Below are 17,477 nucleotides of genomic sequence, written 5' to 3' on the forward strand. Positions count from 1 at the left end.
ATAACCTTAGTAATGTATTCGACACTGTTATCTCGATTCCAACTCCAGCAAGCTTCTAACAATCTCTGATAGTAAACATGTACAGCAGATTTATTTATACATTCCTCAAACACAACAACCAAATATTTTATATTCAAGTCTATTTATTCCAATTCGAAAATAAAATCCAAATCAGCATTTTCCATTTTGTCTTCGTACAATTTATCGAAGGCTTCATTTTGATTTAGAGTGAAATGATTTTTCCAATCGCCAACTTGCCCTTTTCTCATAAATTTCGATTTTTGAAAATCCCACCCATACTTTTTTGCGTGACTGTAATTGACTGTCTTATTTTTACTCATGCTGCTGAAACTGCAATGAGCGGTTATAGAGTCAACTTGATCTTGTGTCAAATCCTTCCCTAAAAATTCAGCAATTGAGATAACTTCTTGTTTCAAATCTTTCTGCAGATTTTCATATGTTGTAAAATAAATTCTTTTATCCTCTTTAGCCTTCTGCAAGAAATATTAAATTGTTTTAGAATGCCTCACTGGTAAAGCAAATTTTCTCGTGAAAAACATGACGTCCTAAATCAGAGGCATTTGATTTTAGTATTGGGCAGTAAACTGGACATCCTTTATTGAATAGCCGCAAGACTATTTCACAAGTCAGCAAGTTATAATATCGTGATAGCAGATAAAAGTCGATTATTTCATATGTAGATTAGCTTATATCCACACAATTTGCAATTCCATGATGTCGTTTTAGGAATGCAATTCAACGGGTCACACACACTTAGACATAATATATATACTGCAATGTTTTATGCACTTACCTCCCAATATGTCAACGCATGAGTGAAACAACTGCCCCAACCAACGTTCCCGGTACAAAAATTTGTCACAAATTCACTCCAACTGCCAGGATCCTCCATTCCCAGGTTCATTTGGTGGAAGAAATAAAAGGAAACACACAAGTCTTTCGGATTTCTTGCAACGTAGATTATTTTACATTCTTGACCTGATTCAGAAAAAATCTCCTGGGGTAGAAGTTCATAAGGGAGATGAGTCTTGATAATCCTAAAATATATGGAATATAAAAACTAACTACAATTAAAAATCAATTTCATTTAATATTCGTTATGTTGCTCAATATTGCCTCTAATCAACGAGCTTAGTAATTCTTGAGGCAACGGCGTGAAGCAATAAGTTCGAACTTTTGCCGCAAAATTGCCTCAGTGATATCATTCGGATGAAATAAGTCTGTCTGTGAGTCTACAAACCTTACCTACGACTATTAATCGGCCAAGATTCAATTGACTGTAATCCCTTATTCTCGGTGCCAATATCAATTGTTTCAATGAAAGGACTCCTCGCCGTCAGCGGAGAAGTTTTTGCAGTTTCAGTGTCAGCGTTATTGCAGATGAGCCACGTTATCTCTTGGACCCAAGTCGTCCCTAAAACAATATGAGTCAGGGCTTGCTTGTTGCTATTGGAATTCCAAAAGATAAATATACTAGATAATTATATTTACGATAGTTAACTGATTGGTGCATGCAGTGCTGGCATTTATTCGCCACAATCTTTTTGATGGGAGTAGTCGACCATGTCTTCTGCTGTGGTTACAACACGAGTCAAATTTTTTGAATGGGCTATTAGCCCAGATCTATTGTTATTGTCACACCTGGTCAATTCAAAATTGAGTCTTTAACAAATTGAAGAAATCAGCATAATATAAATTTGTAATAGCTTTGCTTTGAGAAACGCAGATTACAAACCAGCTTTGGGGTAAGTGGCAATGAAAACATCATCTTTTCTGACTTTCAGCTTGAGAGCTGGTTCCAATATGATACCGTACATGGCGCTTGGAGCCATGAACCTCACGCCGTTAGGAGCCACGAGTTCCGTAGATTTTGGTCTCATTTTTTTGTTCAGTCCGGTTTTTACGAGAAAGGTCATCAATCCAGATCTTGACATGAAATTCATAACTGCAATTTCAAGAAAAATAATCTGACACTCCAAAAAGATTTGTTTATCCAAGGTTATTATTATTTCTTCCAATCACTTTACTGGGAAGTATGGACTTGTACCAATTTGTGAATATTCTAACTTAGAAGTTCGCAAACTGGGGTACATGTACCCCCAGGGGTACATTTCGTTATTCCAAGGGTCTTAATCGATTAAGCATTGGAATATTCTTTCCATAACATCCAATATGTCTTAAAATATTTTTAATATCTGAGAATAATAATTTAAAAACCTGAGTTTGTGAACTTCGGGGCAAGTCACATTCTCACTTCAGTAAAAGCAATATCTTCAACAACAATAAATATCAAGTCCACATTCGCAGTTCACGTGACTTATTTTTTCTAATCACACACACAAATCAAAACAACTGATTGATTGCTATACGAGAACAGTTCGATAGAAGCTAGCAATTTGCTCTAACACTATTTTCATATTTAGTACTGTAATTGTAACCAAATTTCTGTGTCAAAATATTGGGGGTACACGAGCCGACGAAGTGATCTATAAATTGTGCAAATGGTATCTATGAACAGAAAGTTTGGAAAACCCTGTTATAACTAACTAATTCTATGTCAATATGAGTATTATATACCTTAATCTTAATTTAAACATGTTTTATATATGCTATGTTTTGGGTATTGGCGGTTACAGCTACCTTTTCACAAATTACAGAACTAAATCACAAGTTTCATTATTGAAGACGGTCCATATTGAGTCAAGCTTTATTATATAATATTTCAGTAACATTTTACACTACATTTACTTACCATAATATACAACATCGACAGGTCTCATTGACCTCAGGTAAAGTACCGATATTAAAATTGCAACCGCAGTGAATAAAATAATGTAGAACAGCATAATAACTACACTGAAATAAACTATAAAGTAAAATAAATGCAGGACGAATATTCAGTCTCGAGTATTTAACGTCAGTAACATTGCCGATTGCTATTAAGCAAAACTGCATATCTCATGTCCAAAACAAAAAGACATATACCGTTCATATGCTAACGTTTACTCTGATGCTCTCGGCATATTACGTCATTATGTGTGACTAGTGCAATAGATTTGTGATAGAACATTTTTAAAGAATTGTATTTGTACTAAAACTGTGCTTCTCAAATTATAATATAATTGAGAATTCGAAAATGATATACGATTTGTTTACGAGCTATTTATATTTGTTCGAAATCATGCACTTTGTACACATACTATATCACAAACTAAAAGCACCAAACCAAAAGTACAAATGGTTCACGTTTCAATATACCTAGCCTTTAATGAAACCAGCATAATATATGCATATATAACAAATTCTGTGAGCAAACAGAAAACAGCTTAGCTTATTTGCCTGATTCTGTAATCATGGACCGTGACCATATTTGGTGATTGCCCTGGGGCAGCCAACTTCTATATTATGACGATCAATGTTGTAAACAAGTGTATGACAAGGCATTTTCTCACATGTGATGTCTTCCTCGAAATTTCCACGTTTGGAAACAAAATTCAGAATTGCGCGATATTATAGACCCGCGGTCATAACTTTTGTTTAATTAACTAAATAGTTTGAAGACCGTAAAAGCATTGTGGACAAAAATGTTATCTGAACAAGAGAGCTATGCTCAAATATATGGGCACGTAGCGCTACCTAGTGGCAAATTCGGATGACGTCATAGCACACAAAAAAACGAATCCCATGCAGCTCACCGGAATATTTGAAATAAATAAAAGTAATAGCCTTCTTCATGTAAACTTCATAGTTTAAATGCAAGAAAATGTCCCGTCCATTACCTAATACAAACCTATCTATCAAAATACATGTGGGAACAGATAGGGTTCTTGTGTTAAAAAAGTATTTAAGTAGAGACTGCCAGTTGTTACAACATGGCTAGGATGTCGGGTAAATGTCATCTACGACTGAAAAACATGGTCTAAATATAAAGCAATCAAGATGTTTATTAATATTCAGGTTAAATATGCAACATTACTCTTCTCAAAAACCCCGTGCTTTTAATCGAGTTCAAAAAGAAGTTTTAATCCAGTATTCTTCAATTTTTTTTCATACAATTCATCAAAAGCAATGTTTTGATTTAACGTAAAATAATTTTTCCAGTCTCCCACTTCTCCTTTCCTCATGAATTTGTAATTATCAAAATCCCATCCATATTTTGCCGTGTGAGTATAATTTGTTGTAATGTTGTTTCTCATATTGGTGAAATAACAGTGGGTTGTTATCGAATCAATTTGTTCATCCGTCAAATCTACAGCGAGAAACTTTGATAACGAAACTACTTCCCCTCTTAAATCCTTTTTCATTTTTTCGTAAGTTGTAAAATGAATACGTTTATCTGCTTGTGATTCCTGAAAACATAAAAAGAGTCTTAGCATAAAAACAAAATATAAATCTCTTCTAAATTCAGCCATAAGCAATGGTGAGGATGTGATCCTCAATACAAAACTTCAAACGGGGTCCCATGTCAGTGTCAGAGAGATAAATCTTTTTAATTGATAAATATAATTCGAATAAATCGTTTCGTTTTTATCTTTATGAAAGATACAATCAGCTCCCATGAGTGCTTCAGGAAACAGGTTTTAGAAAGTTTCGAAACTATGAGGAATAGGCACCCTCCATACGAATTACCACCCCTTCTTCCATATTAGGATCTTGATTTAAGTGCCCTGAGTCTGGAACACGAAGTATAGTACCAACGGTTTCAATGTAGTAGAAACACGTTCAAATTATTAGACCTAATTTTAAGAACGAATAATCTCCTCATTGTTTCAAGGAACATACCTTCCAAAATTTTAAGGTGTGCGAAAACCAACTTCCCCAGGATACCCCTCCGGAACAGAATTTATCCAGAAAGTTATTCCAAGTTCCTGAGGATTCCATTGTTACATTCAAATGGTGAAAGAAATAATAAGAGACACACAGATCTTTTGGATTCCTTGCGACGTATATAATTTTACAGTTTTTGCCAGACTCCTTGGAAAGTTCCTCGGGTAATAGCTCGTACGGAAGATGCGTTTTTATTATCCTTCAGTAGGAGATATAATGATAATTCATGTTATGATCTATCGTTGAAACTTTTTAATATATATGAATTCAAGTATATTTATAACAAAGAGGTATCCCCGATAACATTCAAAATCTGTAAATTGGTAGCATACGAGAACTCGAAATCTTAAGAATAATTTTAACTTTATAGCTAATATTTTGAAAGAAATACAAGATTACGAATTGCATCATTACCTTTCGAATCTCAACTCAAAAGCGTTTTATGATATTGTCCAACAGCTCAGTACGTTTAAAATAGACTGTGCAAATTTCATGGTTTTGCATAATCCAATACGACATAAAATATATATAACTATTTAACCCGTAGGCCTACAACTAAAAAATACTTCATTTACTATTTGTTAAGTTGCTCAACATTGCCTTTAATCAACGGAATATTTGATTCAAGAAGTAACAGAATAAAGCAATAGTTTTTACTTTTTTGTGGCATTATGTCTATACCTAACTTACACCAATATTTACATTTATTTCGAACTTTTGCCGCTAAAATGGGCCCACGATATCACTTGGATGAATGCCCTTTTGCGAGTCTACAAACCTTACCTACGACTATTAATCGGCCAAGATTCGATTGACTGTAATCCCTTATTCTCGGTGCCAATATCAATTGTTTCAATGAAGGGACTCCTCGCCGTCAGCGGAGAAGATTTTGCAGCTTCAGTGTCAGCGTTATTGCATATAAGCCATGTTATCTCTTGGACCCAAGTCGTACCTAAAACAATATTGGAATTTCGGACCTCTTGAACTACGCGCACCAAGATGGCGCACAACCTGAACTCAAGTTGTGTACCAGGTTAGGGTTTAGGTTATGCGACATCTTGGTGCGCATACTTAGGAGTACCGGAATTTCAAATTTAGCTAACTGATCGATGCAAACAGTGCTGGTATGTTATTCGCCACAATCTGTTCGATGGTGTTAGCACCTATGGGCACTGCTGCGGTTATAACAAGAGTCACTTTTTTAGGACGGGCTATTTGCAAAAATCTCTTGTTACTTTCACAGATAGTCAATTAAAAATTGAGTTATCAACAAATTGAAGAAATTAATATAAATTGAATTTGTAGGAACTTTGCTTTGTCCGAATCTATGAAGCATGTCATTTAATTTATAAGTAAATACTCTGTTAATCTATTTGCTTCTATTATTTATATTTGTTTGGTTGTTAAACATTAAATGAAAAAATTAAGCGTTACATATCCCCAGGTATGTGAAAGTCCTAATTGCACCCTGACCAGCATTATCAATTTTAATAAAACTTTATTGTTTCGCAAAATGCATATAGACTTTCCACAAACAGAAGAGTTGCATTGAGTCAATTTTAATGGCATATGGTATGTTGGACTAAACACAATGCATACAAACCAGCCTTGGGGTACGTGGCAATGAAAACATCATCTTTTCTGACTTTCAACTTAAGAGTTGGTTCCAATATGATACCGTGGATAGCGCTTGGAGCCATAAACCTCACGCCGTTTGGTGCAACGAGTTCCGTAGATTTTGGTCTCATTTTTTTGTTCAGTCCAGTTTTTACGAGGAAGCCTATCAGTCCAGATCTTGATATGAAGATCATAACTGCGAATTCATGAAAAATAATTGTAACACTCAAAATATATTTTTTTATTTTCAAAGTTGTTATTATTTCTTCTAATCACGTTACTGGGAAGTATATGCTTTGTATAGACTCCTAATGCATCAATTGAGCATATTCTAGTCCGGTTGTTCTCCAACTGGGGTACATGTAGGCTACCCCCAATGGTACATTTTGTCTTTTCAAGTGGTACATTAGATTAGGTATAGGGATATTCTTTCCATAACTTTCAATATATATGCCTTATAGTTTGAAGACTTGAGCATATGAACTTTTTAAGGAAGTCGCCTTTTCAGCTTTAACTACAACTACAGTAACTACCAAGTCTTTATTTGCAGTTCACATGACTAATTTTGTTCAATGACAGCATACAAGACAAAATTGATTGCTTCAAGAACCGTAGTTACGAAGGTGAGTAATCAAATACCGTCTTCCCCGCATAAAACAACATTCACGTCTCTTAGCCACTGTGAGAATAAAATCTACAGACCACGAGTTTACTCATTGTTTCCAACAAATGTGAAAATTGTATCACTTTCTTGAGGGATGGATTTTTAACATTGATTCTTGCTCACCTTATTGATACTTCGATACTCGGAATATGCTTAGCAAGAGTATTCGAGAAAAAGACCTAACAGTGTTTGTGTACAGAAATAAATTCAAAGCATTTCTGGCGAAACTTCAGCTGTGAGGGGGGTTTGCTCTGGCGGCAAATCCATGTTTAATACTGTAACCAGGTTTTGGTGTCAAAATTTTGGGGGTACACGAGCAGACAAACGATCTATAAATTTTTCAAAGGGTACCCATGAACTGGAAGTTTGAAATACCCTGTTCTAACGAGTATACTCCTACCTCAGATGATAGTAAAATACTATATATACGTCCAAAAATAGGACATTTGAATAAAAAATCGGATGTGTTTGGCGAATTCTCTTTGTATACGAGTACTATTAATCTTAATTTTAATGTTTGTTTGATATAAAACCAATGCTGTGTTCTGAGTTCGGGCGGTTACAGCTACTGAGATTGCATACCATCGCAGAATCTATCACAATTCTCATTATTGAAGATTGGGACCTCCAATAGTATGCGCACCAAGATGGCGCACAGCCTGAACATAGTAGGTGTGTACCGGTTAGGATTCAGGTTGTGCGACATCTTGGTGTGAATACTTCTGGAGCACCGAAGATGGTCCATGCTGTAATATAGAGTCATAGACTATTTAAAGAATATGTTACACTACATTTACTTACCATAATATACAACATCGACTGGTCTCATTGACCTTAGGTACAGTACTGATATTAGAATTGCAGCCGCAGTGAATAAAATAATGTAGAACAGCATATTAATTACATTGAAATAAGCTGTAAAGTAAAACAAATGCAGAACGAATATTCAGTCTTGGATATTTAACGTCAGCATAACGGTATATTCTCAAGTTCAAAACAACAAACGGAAGCATTTACCGTTTATTTGCAATCGTTTACTCTAGTGCTCTTGTCGTATTTTCTTGTCCACGTCATTATGCGTTGTTTGCGCAATAGATTTGCGATCGAACCAAAACCGTGCATAGTATAGTCGCCAAGTTGGAAATGATATCAGATTCGTTAAAATGCTACTGCTGTATCTTCGAAATTATGCACTTTGCATATCTATTACATATATCACAAACTAAAACACAACTGGCTCACAATTTTAATATACCCGCCTGTTACAAAACAAACTTTGTATGCAAACAGAAAACAGCTTTGTTCATTTGCCGCATTCTGTATTCATGGACCGTGACCATATTTGATGACTGCTTCCCTACGGCGACCAACTTCCATTTTACGACGATCAGTATTGTAAACAATTGCATGGTAAGGCATTTTCTCACATGTGACTTCTTTCTCGGCATTTGCACGTTTGGAAACAGAATTCTGAATTGCCCGGTATTATATACTCGCGGTCAGCGCTTTTGTGCCCTTGGAGACCGATGAAGCATCGTGACCAAAATGCAGGGGTTATTTGAATAATGAGAGATAACGTAACTATGGCCAACTCAAATATTAAAAATATATTTGAAAGGCCATACGCGATGACTGTGGAAAGTCGCAAAGGTCACAGAAGAAATAAATTGACTTTGTACCTGTGCTACACCAGATTGCTTTAGGCGATTGTAATTTGATAAATAAACGCTTTGATGTCTTCTACCAGAGAAAACGTGCTGTGAATTTCATCGTTTAGTTCCTATGCAAGAATATGTCTCGGCCACTACCAGCTGTACTACCGAATCTTGATTACGAATTCTAGTATTGAAATATATGTAATAACAATTAGGATTCGTGCGTTAAGTAAAGATATTTAAATGTCCAGCGGCCAGCTGTTACAACATGGTTGGGAATTTAGGATGTCGGATAAGCGTTAGCTACAATAGACAACATGGTCCATTCTATTGCGTTAAAAATGTTTATTAATATCCAGGTTACATATGAAACGCTAATCTTCTCAGAAAATTTGAGTTTCTCATTCGAGTTCAAAAACCAGTTCTAATCCACTATTCTTCATTTTTTCTTCATACATTTCATCAAAAGCAATATTTTGATTCAACGTAAAATAATTCTTCCAGTCTCCCACTTCTCCTTTCCTCATGAATTTATAATTATCAAAATCCCATCCATATTTTGCCGTGTGAGTATAATTTGTCGCAGTGTTGTTTTTCATATTGGTGAAAGAACAGTGGTTTGCTATCGAACCAATCTGTTCATCCGTCAAATCTACCGAGAGGAACTTTGATACTGAATCGACTTCTCCTCTTAAATCATTTTTCATTCTTTCGAAAGTTGTAAAATGAATACGTTTATCTTTTTGTGATTCCTGAAAACATAAAAAGAGTCTTAGCATAAGAAAAAAAGGGAAATCTTTTCTAAATTCAGCCATAAGCAATGGTGATAATTTGACCCCCAATACAAAACTGCAAACGTAGGTCCCATGTCTCCCGTGTCAGAGAGATCTTTTCTATTGATATAGAAAATTCAAATGCGTTTCGTTTTTATCTTTATAAAATATACGATTAGCTTCCATGAGTGTTTCAGGAAATAGGTGTTGAAAAGTTTCTAAACTATGAAGGATTGGCACCGTCCATCCGAATTCCTACACCCTCTTCAATATTAGGGTCTCGATTCAAGTGCCCTGAGTCTGGAACGCGAAGTATAGGACCGACGGTTTCATAGTGAAAAAAAACGTTTAAACTATTAGATAAATTATACGAATTTATACTTCCCTCATTTTTCAAGTACCATACCTTCCAAAATTTCAAGGTGTGCGAAAACCAACTTCCCCAGGCTACTTTTCCGGAACAGAATTTAGCCAGAAAGTTATTCCAAGTTCCTGGTTCTTCCATTGTTACATTCAAATGATGAAAGAAATAATAAGACACACACACATCTTTTGGATTCCTTGCAACATATATAATTTTACACCCTTTTCCAGACTCTTTGAAAATATCTTCGGGTAATAGCTCGTACGAAAGATGCGTCTTCATTATCCTTCAGTAGGGGATATATTAATAATTTTATGTTATGATTTATCGTTGAATTTTCTATATGAATTCAAGTATTTATAACAAAGAGGCACCTCCAATAATACTCAATATTTGTAAATTGGTCGGATATAAGAACTCGAAAACTCAAAAAAGTAGTAACTGTATCTATAGTATTTCGAAAGAAAAACATGCTGCGGATTGAATAATTTACTTTCGAATTTTAGTTTTTAAGCTCAACTCAAGAGCGTTTTATGATATAGTACGTTTAGAATAGACTGTACGGCTTTATTCCCCAAATTTGTTCACGGTTTTGCCAAATCAGTACCATATTTTTACAGTTATTTCTAACGCAATACTGAATATTATTTTATCATGTATGATAATGCGAATGAAGGTCCCACCTTTGTTTGCCCAGTGGCCAATTTTCTAATGATTGTAGTCCCTTTGAATCGGAATCCACGTCAAATAAATCAAGAAATGCACTTCTTCCGGTAACTGTTTCACTTTTAGCAGCTTTTATATCTGCGTTGTTGCATATGAGCCAAACTATTTCTTGCATCCATGTTGTACCTAAACAACACTGAGCTCAAAAAGTTATACGAAATAATTTCTCAACTGTAAATACTATCATGAAAGGCATTTAGAGTGATGTCCGTGGGAACAATTTGAATTTAAATTTATTTAAGTTTAAATTTTTCAGGTTATTCCCAACTTGCTAACTTTGTAAAATATATGTATATAATAGTCATTGTATCACTCCTAAAGTTTGTTTCTTAACTATCACCATTTATAATTTTCGCTTCACCTGTTTGAAGGAATGAATGTAAAAATTGAATAATTATTAATAGATAAAACATTACAAGGTCATTGGCAGAAATTGTAATACCAACGAACACATGTTTGAATATTAATAACAATTTGAGCTTGATTTCTTGAGCATTAAATGACAACCGATAACCGATTATGACCCTGACGTGATGCTATACGTGCTCGTCCATGATAAGTTAAGTTCAGCCTACCTGCTTTTGGATATGTCACCACGAAAATGTCGTCCTCTCTGATTTTTAGTTTTAATATAGGTTCCAGAAGATGTGCAAAACCTTGACTCTCTGCAACAAACTTGAAGCCATTTGATGCTACAACTTCTACAGTCGGTGATCTGATTTTTTTGTTTAGTCCGGTTTTTATCATCAGGGCCATTAACCCTGATTTCATAGAAACTTTCATGGCTGAAAATAATCGAAATTATTTGCGAAGTGAAATTGGAATACCGGTGAAACTATTTGCAAATACGGATTTCACCTAGAAATACAAAATGCAGAGGAATTTTCTCGTACAATGATTATTTCATTTTAATCGGTTTTGCTTTTCATAGCGTTACCCACCCATTATGCATAATTCTAAATAGTAGGATTTAATCATAATTTCTTAAACTTTAATTTTGCGCTAATGCAACAATAAACAATGTTAAGCATTGTTACTCCAATTACTTACCCAAACTGACGACATCCGCAGGTCTCATCGATTTTATATACATTGCAGAAATTACAACAGTAACAATAGTTACCAGCAGAATGTAGAAAAACATATTATAGGTAAAAAGTTATGCTTAAAATATAATGTGACAGAGAAAATTATAACGGTCATGTTTCTTAGTAACGAGTGTAGTTTCCAAAACATCAAAGAGCAACATTCAAGAATTGCGACGTATAATTATTTGCCTTCCTCTAGCGTATCGAAAATGCTATTTTTTAACTGATAAACAATATATAATGGCAATTACAGTTTCCTGTTGGAAATTTGAATTTATAACAGCAGCATACGTAACATGCTTATAGATGTGACATACCAACTAATATATATATATTAGGCAATTAAAAAATGTAAATTTTTTCCACATTTATGCCCCACAAATGAAAGAATATTTCGAAACTAAAAATCCTCACTCATACACGAAGTTCCTGTGCTATATTATTATGTGATAGAAGATACATGTTACCAGTGGCTAATAATTTTAAATCTAACATGAAGACTGTAGTAATCATTCTCTTCAGTATAGAGCATATTTGGGATGGCTATTCTATTCAACGTCAACCACTGTATGAGACTCTTAAATTGAAAATTTAATCTCCTTTGCGCACTAATTCCTGTCATCTGTGGATCGCTCTGTTTTGTAATATGTATAATCACCTTCAATGGCCCTTCCTTTTAAACTCTTGAGTTTAGCCCTAAGCCATATTGAGATCATATCGGAAACTAAACCAACATTTCTAGAATGTCGATAATTCTTATCAACGAGATCTCATTAAATCAATGTTGGTCGTCATTCGCCTTCATGCCATATTTTTGAGCATTACGTTTATGTTTATTTGTTTAAGACATTGCATAGATTTATTCTCGATTTATCAAAGCCATTTGAACTTTCGTGCACATGGACAATAATAGCACATGCTAGCAATCTTCAACCTGATTCGTAATGCGACCACGTGTGAATCGCAAAGGTATAGACAGAGAGCGCATGCTCGTAACATGGGCACATGGGAGCATAGTTCCTTCAAACCCAATCATTTCACATTCCTGGCTAAATATTTAGAATCAATCAAACTAGTGCAGAGCAATTGATTCACAATTTTACGATTAATGTTGATTATTTTGAGACTACTTTGACAATTTGACGAATGCTGACTGGCTGATATACTAATTAGGCAATTAGCCTCGTACTATACAAGTATACAGAGACCCAAAATTAGCTTCAATATATCCCTACCTGCAATGCTACATTGTTCCATTTAAAATCAATATAATAAACGATTTTCAATTACTACCCTGTGTATTGTCTATTCGCATATGCGTTGATAGGCAATATCTGTACTGGCAATATCTGTACTGACTATCTTGTAAATACGTTCAAATATGCCAAAGCGAAAGCCGTATCGTAGCCATCTCGATCCATCCATCTCGCGCTATCTTTATTTCTAAAACTAACGTCGCGTAACGGTCTGACAGGTTCCATTACATTTGAACCCACGTACATTTGAATCCATGACAATTGCACCTGCATACTATTGCACATATGGAATTTTTTTTACGGTTATTTGAACCCATACTAACCCTAACCCATGGGTTTTAGCACCCGCGTATAGATTGAACTTGCGGATATACACAGGGGTTCAAATGTACGTGCATGTGTTCAAATGTACGGTCACGGTCTGAAGGGCTTTTCTAGCGATGAGATATTTTTAAGTCGTTTGAAAAAGACCTCTGTCGATGCTACGATAGTATACCGACCATGCATTAAATGTTCGACTGTGTGACAATTTTAGTGGATACGCGGATACAACGTCTACAATTGCATGCAACAATCAAAGAGTGCATCGAAATCTCCGCTAAATTTCAAAAGCTATCTTTAATAGAATCCGATTATATAACAGTGGCAGTAACTAATAATGGCTTTTATTTTTCCCATTCACTAGAATAATTCCAAACTGCACCAAGTGATGAAATTAGGGTCCCGATCGCCATTCCAAAGGACCCCGCATATAAGTGTGCTATGTCATTTGGGTTCGTGCGTAGAAGTAACCTCGATTCTTAATTGCGTTTATTTTTCTGCCTTTTCCGCGACTGAAAGTTTTCTGCGGGATAAATTTGCTCAATGACAAATCAGGATCTTATCTGAGCATGTTAATAATATCACCGCCTACTCACGCTCGCCTTAGACCACGTTTTGGGTAATTTTGGTCCATAATAAAATTTCAAAATAAACTTGTATTTCTTCTTGCACATGGGTTATTTATTCCATAATCTTCCACCCATAGCTCCATATTCCAATTGCATTTTTGAAGATGCAAAATGGACGGAGAGTGTGATATTTATTTACTCTCAATAGTTTTATAAAGATGATGACTAGATGAACAAACTCAACCATGTCGAGCATATTTATCAATATTCATTAATGACCCTCAAACTTGCGATAAAAGTATTGACAAGGAAAAATAAATTACGCGCGTAGAGCATAATTTTTTAAGTATTTCTGCATATTTACTATACGGATAATTCAGTTTTATTCATGTTTATTTCAATTACTTCAATGTGCCACTAGAGAGGATCTGGAAGCAATGTAAAGGGAAAAAATATCCTAATTAAATATATTTATATATCAAAACTTGGTTTTTCTTCTTATGTTTATCACTTAAATTCAACATCTAATTAAGATACACGTTAACTTACTATACAAACCGTGTCATATCAACGACAATTATAATAATCAACATTTAGTACTCAAGTGTAAGCAAGACAAATTTTGTTCACTACCTGTCGTAACTCTTTTTATTTATTTTCGTATTAGTGCATCAAAACTTGTAGTGTAAGATTTTCATATTTATTCCGGGGGAGATGAAAGCTGATAAGACAGCTTAATCACATGATGTACCACTGCCTCTCGCTGGTTTAACGGTCCAGTGGGAATAGCTAACCAACCAGATTGTTTCAGATGCATGGACTTGACGATGGAGGAAGACGTAACCGACCAGCGATTATGTGAACCCTCTCATATACGCCGGTGAGGAGTCCAGCAATTTTTTACACATAATTATCCCCACGGGATTCGAACCTGCGAAACCATGCAAGGCAGTCAGAGGTGCGAAGGCAAGCGTACTAGCTTAGACCAATATCCTTTTCCAGTGGGTTAATAGTTAATACGCATACCTTCGTCGTGAACAATTCAGTCTGGTATTTGAACAATACTGTTATAATAATCATACACTTCCGTTTGTTTCATCACGTTTATTGGTCTATTTTCAATGATCGTTGCAACATCATTGTTTACGACAAGAAGTTTAACTTGATAATTCACACGAAACATAAAATTAACCCAACAAAATGAAGAAAGTAAACTTGCATTTTTGTGAATGCCGGAATGAATTGCCTTATCCAAACGTCGCTGTGTCACAAATATCATTTTATGTGTTGCTAAGTATATATTAGGAAAAGCATATAGCTATATTAAACTAATATTATTTATTACAATCCTGCCCAGTGGGAATCTCTTTTTGTAAAAAATAATTTTTGAATGCTATTGATGGAGTCCTTTAATATTTTGCACATAAGTATTCCAATCCGTTTTGCGTCGTATTTATAGTTTGAAAATATTTCGTTATTTAAGCAAATCAATTTCAACACAAACAGTTCGTTACTTAGAGTGAAATATTTGAAACACTTTCAAACATAATTCAAAAAGGCTACGCAAATAATTTTTCATTGTTACATAAACATTTTCGGATATGAATATTTTCAAAGTCATCAACATCCTTACAACGTTCCATTTAAAAATAACGCGCGCACTTGCGCAAATAAACACAAGTCATTTGATGTATTGTTTTCATACTGTATTGTCCCGAATAACCCGTAATTAGATATGAAACGTTTTGGAAACGCACGTTGACAAGATAAAAGAAAGTCTATTGCGGGATTTAGAAATGCAATGTACCCCGTTGTTATCGTTAAACCGATTAGGATGCGTTAATTTAATATAAAATGAGTTGAACTTGAGAAGGAAGACATTCAGTGAAATATTGTTTTCCAACGTACTTGCTCTCTGCAATTTATTATATCATGGAGCCTAACGTATCAACCTCCAGTTTTTTCAACGACTGTCGTGGAACATCTTTGCGTGGATCTAAGCGATATAAAGCAACAACGATTTGGAATGAGTTACTTAACGCATTCCGCGATCGGCTCAATTGTAAGAAACACAGAAGAAATTTAAAGACTTATGACAACTGTTTTACTGGATCGGGAGCCGCTGATGTCATGCATTCAGTTTTACTTGAAAATGAGAATGTTTCTCAAGATGTAACAAGATCACAGGTAAGAATTATGGTTTTATTTAGAGTACCTGTATTTTTCTGATTGCGTAAGATGTTCTTCACCATTGTTCCTAACATAGATTACTATTGAAAACTCCATAGGTTCGAAATGATAGAAACCAGTTCTGTACGAAGTAAGCCATCACTCATCACCATTTTCCACCAACATTATACGGTGGAAAATACCTAAGTGCCTGCTTCGTTTTATCGTGCACCAATATAAAACCTTTATGATGTATGCTTTTGAGTAGAAAGAAACTAAAATTGTAATTTTCGATTCAGGCAATCAAACTGCTTCAAAAGTTTTTATTCGAGCATGTGATTGAAACAATTAATGGGAAATGGGAGAACGAACTGTTCACGGACACAAATCGGTTGTACAGGTAAATTAGTTATAAACATTTATTCATTTAATGTGTAATTGCTTGTATTTTTTTTTTTAATTCAAAATTGTCAGGTTTACCGTTCGTTTTCAATTTTCTATTTCACACGAAGAAAAAATCATTTTGAATGTTGTCTGACTAGTTTCAGTAGTTGCATGTATTAACTTCAGTAACATGTATTAAATATGTGTGCAGAGCGCCTACATTTGCATTAACCTTTTTTTTTATTATTTAAGGTTATATGGTGAAAATGAAGATACGGAAATCTCTTCAAGTTCAATTCCTCTTATTAAAAACAAAGTAAGTTTGAAACGACTAGAAGGAAGATTTTTAAATAAATCGAATAATGTAATGGATGAATATACAACAGTTTTTTATTTTTTATTCAAGATTAAGAAATCCATATGATTTGAGCATTGGTAAAATGGGTATACTGAAACAATATGTTTATATATAAAGCTACACTGCGATGAATAAGTCTTGAAGGTGGCATTATGAAGTTTTCCTGACGTGGTATATCGTACATACTTTCTTCAAATGAAGATTATTCATCATTATACTTATTATTTTTTAATGCAGTTTCCATCAAGACAAATTATTCTTTCGCCGCCAATCTCGAGAAGATTTGCCACCTCACCCAAACAAGAAAAGCCAACCCGATCGAATTGTTCAATGAAGCTTCTTCCCAGCAAAGGTTGTGAACTGAGATTTATTCCTAAGTGTCTCCTTGCTGTAGTAGACTGAATATTTCTTTTGCTGCTTGATTTAAGTATATGCGTGTTATGTATCTCGCTAGTTTCGCAAAGTGTTCCATTTTAATGTTAATTGTTGATTCACCATTGTTTTTTTAGTAATTATGTCACTAGTAGCATTGTGTTTATTGCAATAAATATATTTGCTAATTCAAATTTGTATGTTATTACGATCATAACGTCATCCGAAACAGGAACCGGTCGATAGCATGGGTTGCGGCTAAAAAGGAAAGAAATAGGTTTTACTTGTGAGAAATTCACTCTACTCTGTTTTT

The 17,477-nt window shown here is 34.7% G+C and overlaps 2 protein-coding genes across 4 annotated transcripts; one reads left to right on the top strand and one right to left on the bottom strand.

Annotated features, from left to right (window-relative positions):
- Positions 1-123: 123 nt before the first annotated feature.
- Positions 124-11,835, bottom strand: LOC120330690 (sulfotransferase 1B1-like). Of its 3 annotated transcripts, XM_039397580.2 has the most exons (6): positions 11,698-11,835; positions 11,223-11,432; positions 10,605-10,773; positions 9,964-10,207; positions 7,931-9,536; positions 6,523-6,661 (listed from the first exon to the last, which is right to left on the bottom strand). In XM_039397580.2, exons 1-5 carry the CDS (start codon positions 11,789-11,791, stop codon positions 9,186-9,188), a joined length of 1,068 nt encoding a protein of 355 aa, XP_039253514.2. In that variant the 5' UTR covers positions 11,792-11,835; the 3' UTR covers positions 6,523-6,661; positions 7,931-9,185. The 3 variants fall into 3 exon arrangements, with proteins under 3 accessions (XP_039253512.2, XP_039253511.2, XP_039253514.2); XM_039397578.2 differs by lacking the exons at positions 6,523-6,661; positions 9,964-10,207; positions 10,605-10,773; positions 11,223-11,432; positions 11,698-11,835 and adding exons at positions 124-494; positions 815-1,058; positions 1,267-1,435; positions 1,757-1,966 and having other exon boundaries at positions 7,931-9,189; XM_039397577.2 differs by lacking the exons at positions 6,523-6,661; positions 7,931-9,536; positions 9,964-10,207; ... (1 more) ...; positions 11,223-11,432; positions 11,698-11,835 and adding exons at positions 124-494; positions 815-1,058; positions 1,267-1,435; positions 1,757-1,966; positions 2,774-4,021.
- A 3,853-nt stretch (positions 11,836-15,688) lies between these two features.
- On the top strand, positions 15,689-17,358 carry LOC120331415 (DEP domain-containing protein 1B-like). Its single transcript, XM_039398487.2, has 4 exons — positions 15,689-16,068; positions 16,350-16,450; positions 16,687-16,750; positions 17,030-17,358. Exons 1-4 carry the CDS (start codon positions 15,814-15,816, stop codon positions 17,192-17,194), a joined length of 585 nt encoding a protein of 194 aa, XP_039254421.1. The 5' UTR covers positions 15,689-15,813; the 3' UTR covers positions 17,195-17,358.
- The last annotated feature ends 119 nt before the right edge of the window (positions 17,359-17,477 follow it).

The sequence above is a fragment of the Styela clava genome, chromosome 6 (assembly GCF_964204865.1).
Source record: "Styela clava chromosome 6, kaStyClav1.hap1.2, whole genome shotgun sequence".
Lineage (NCBI taxonomy): Eukaryota > Metazoa > Chordata > Ascidiacea > Stolidobranchia > Styelidae > Styela > Styela clava.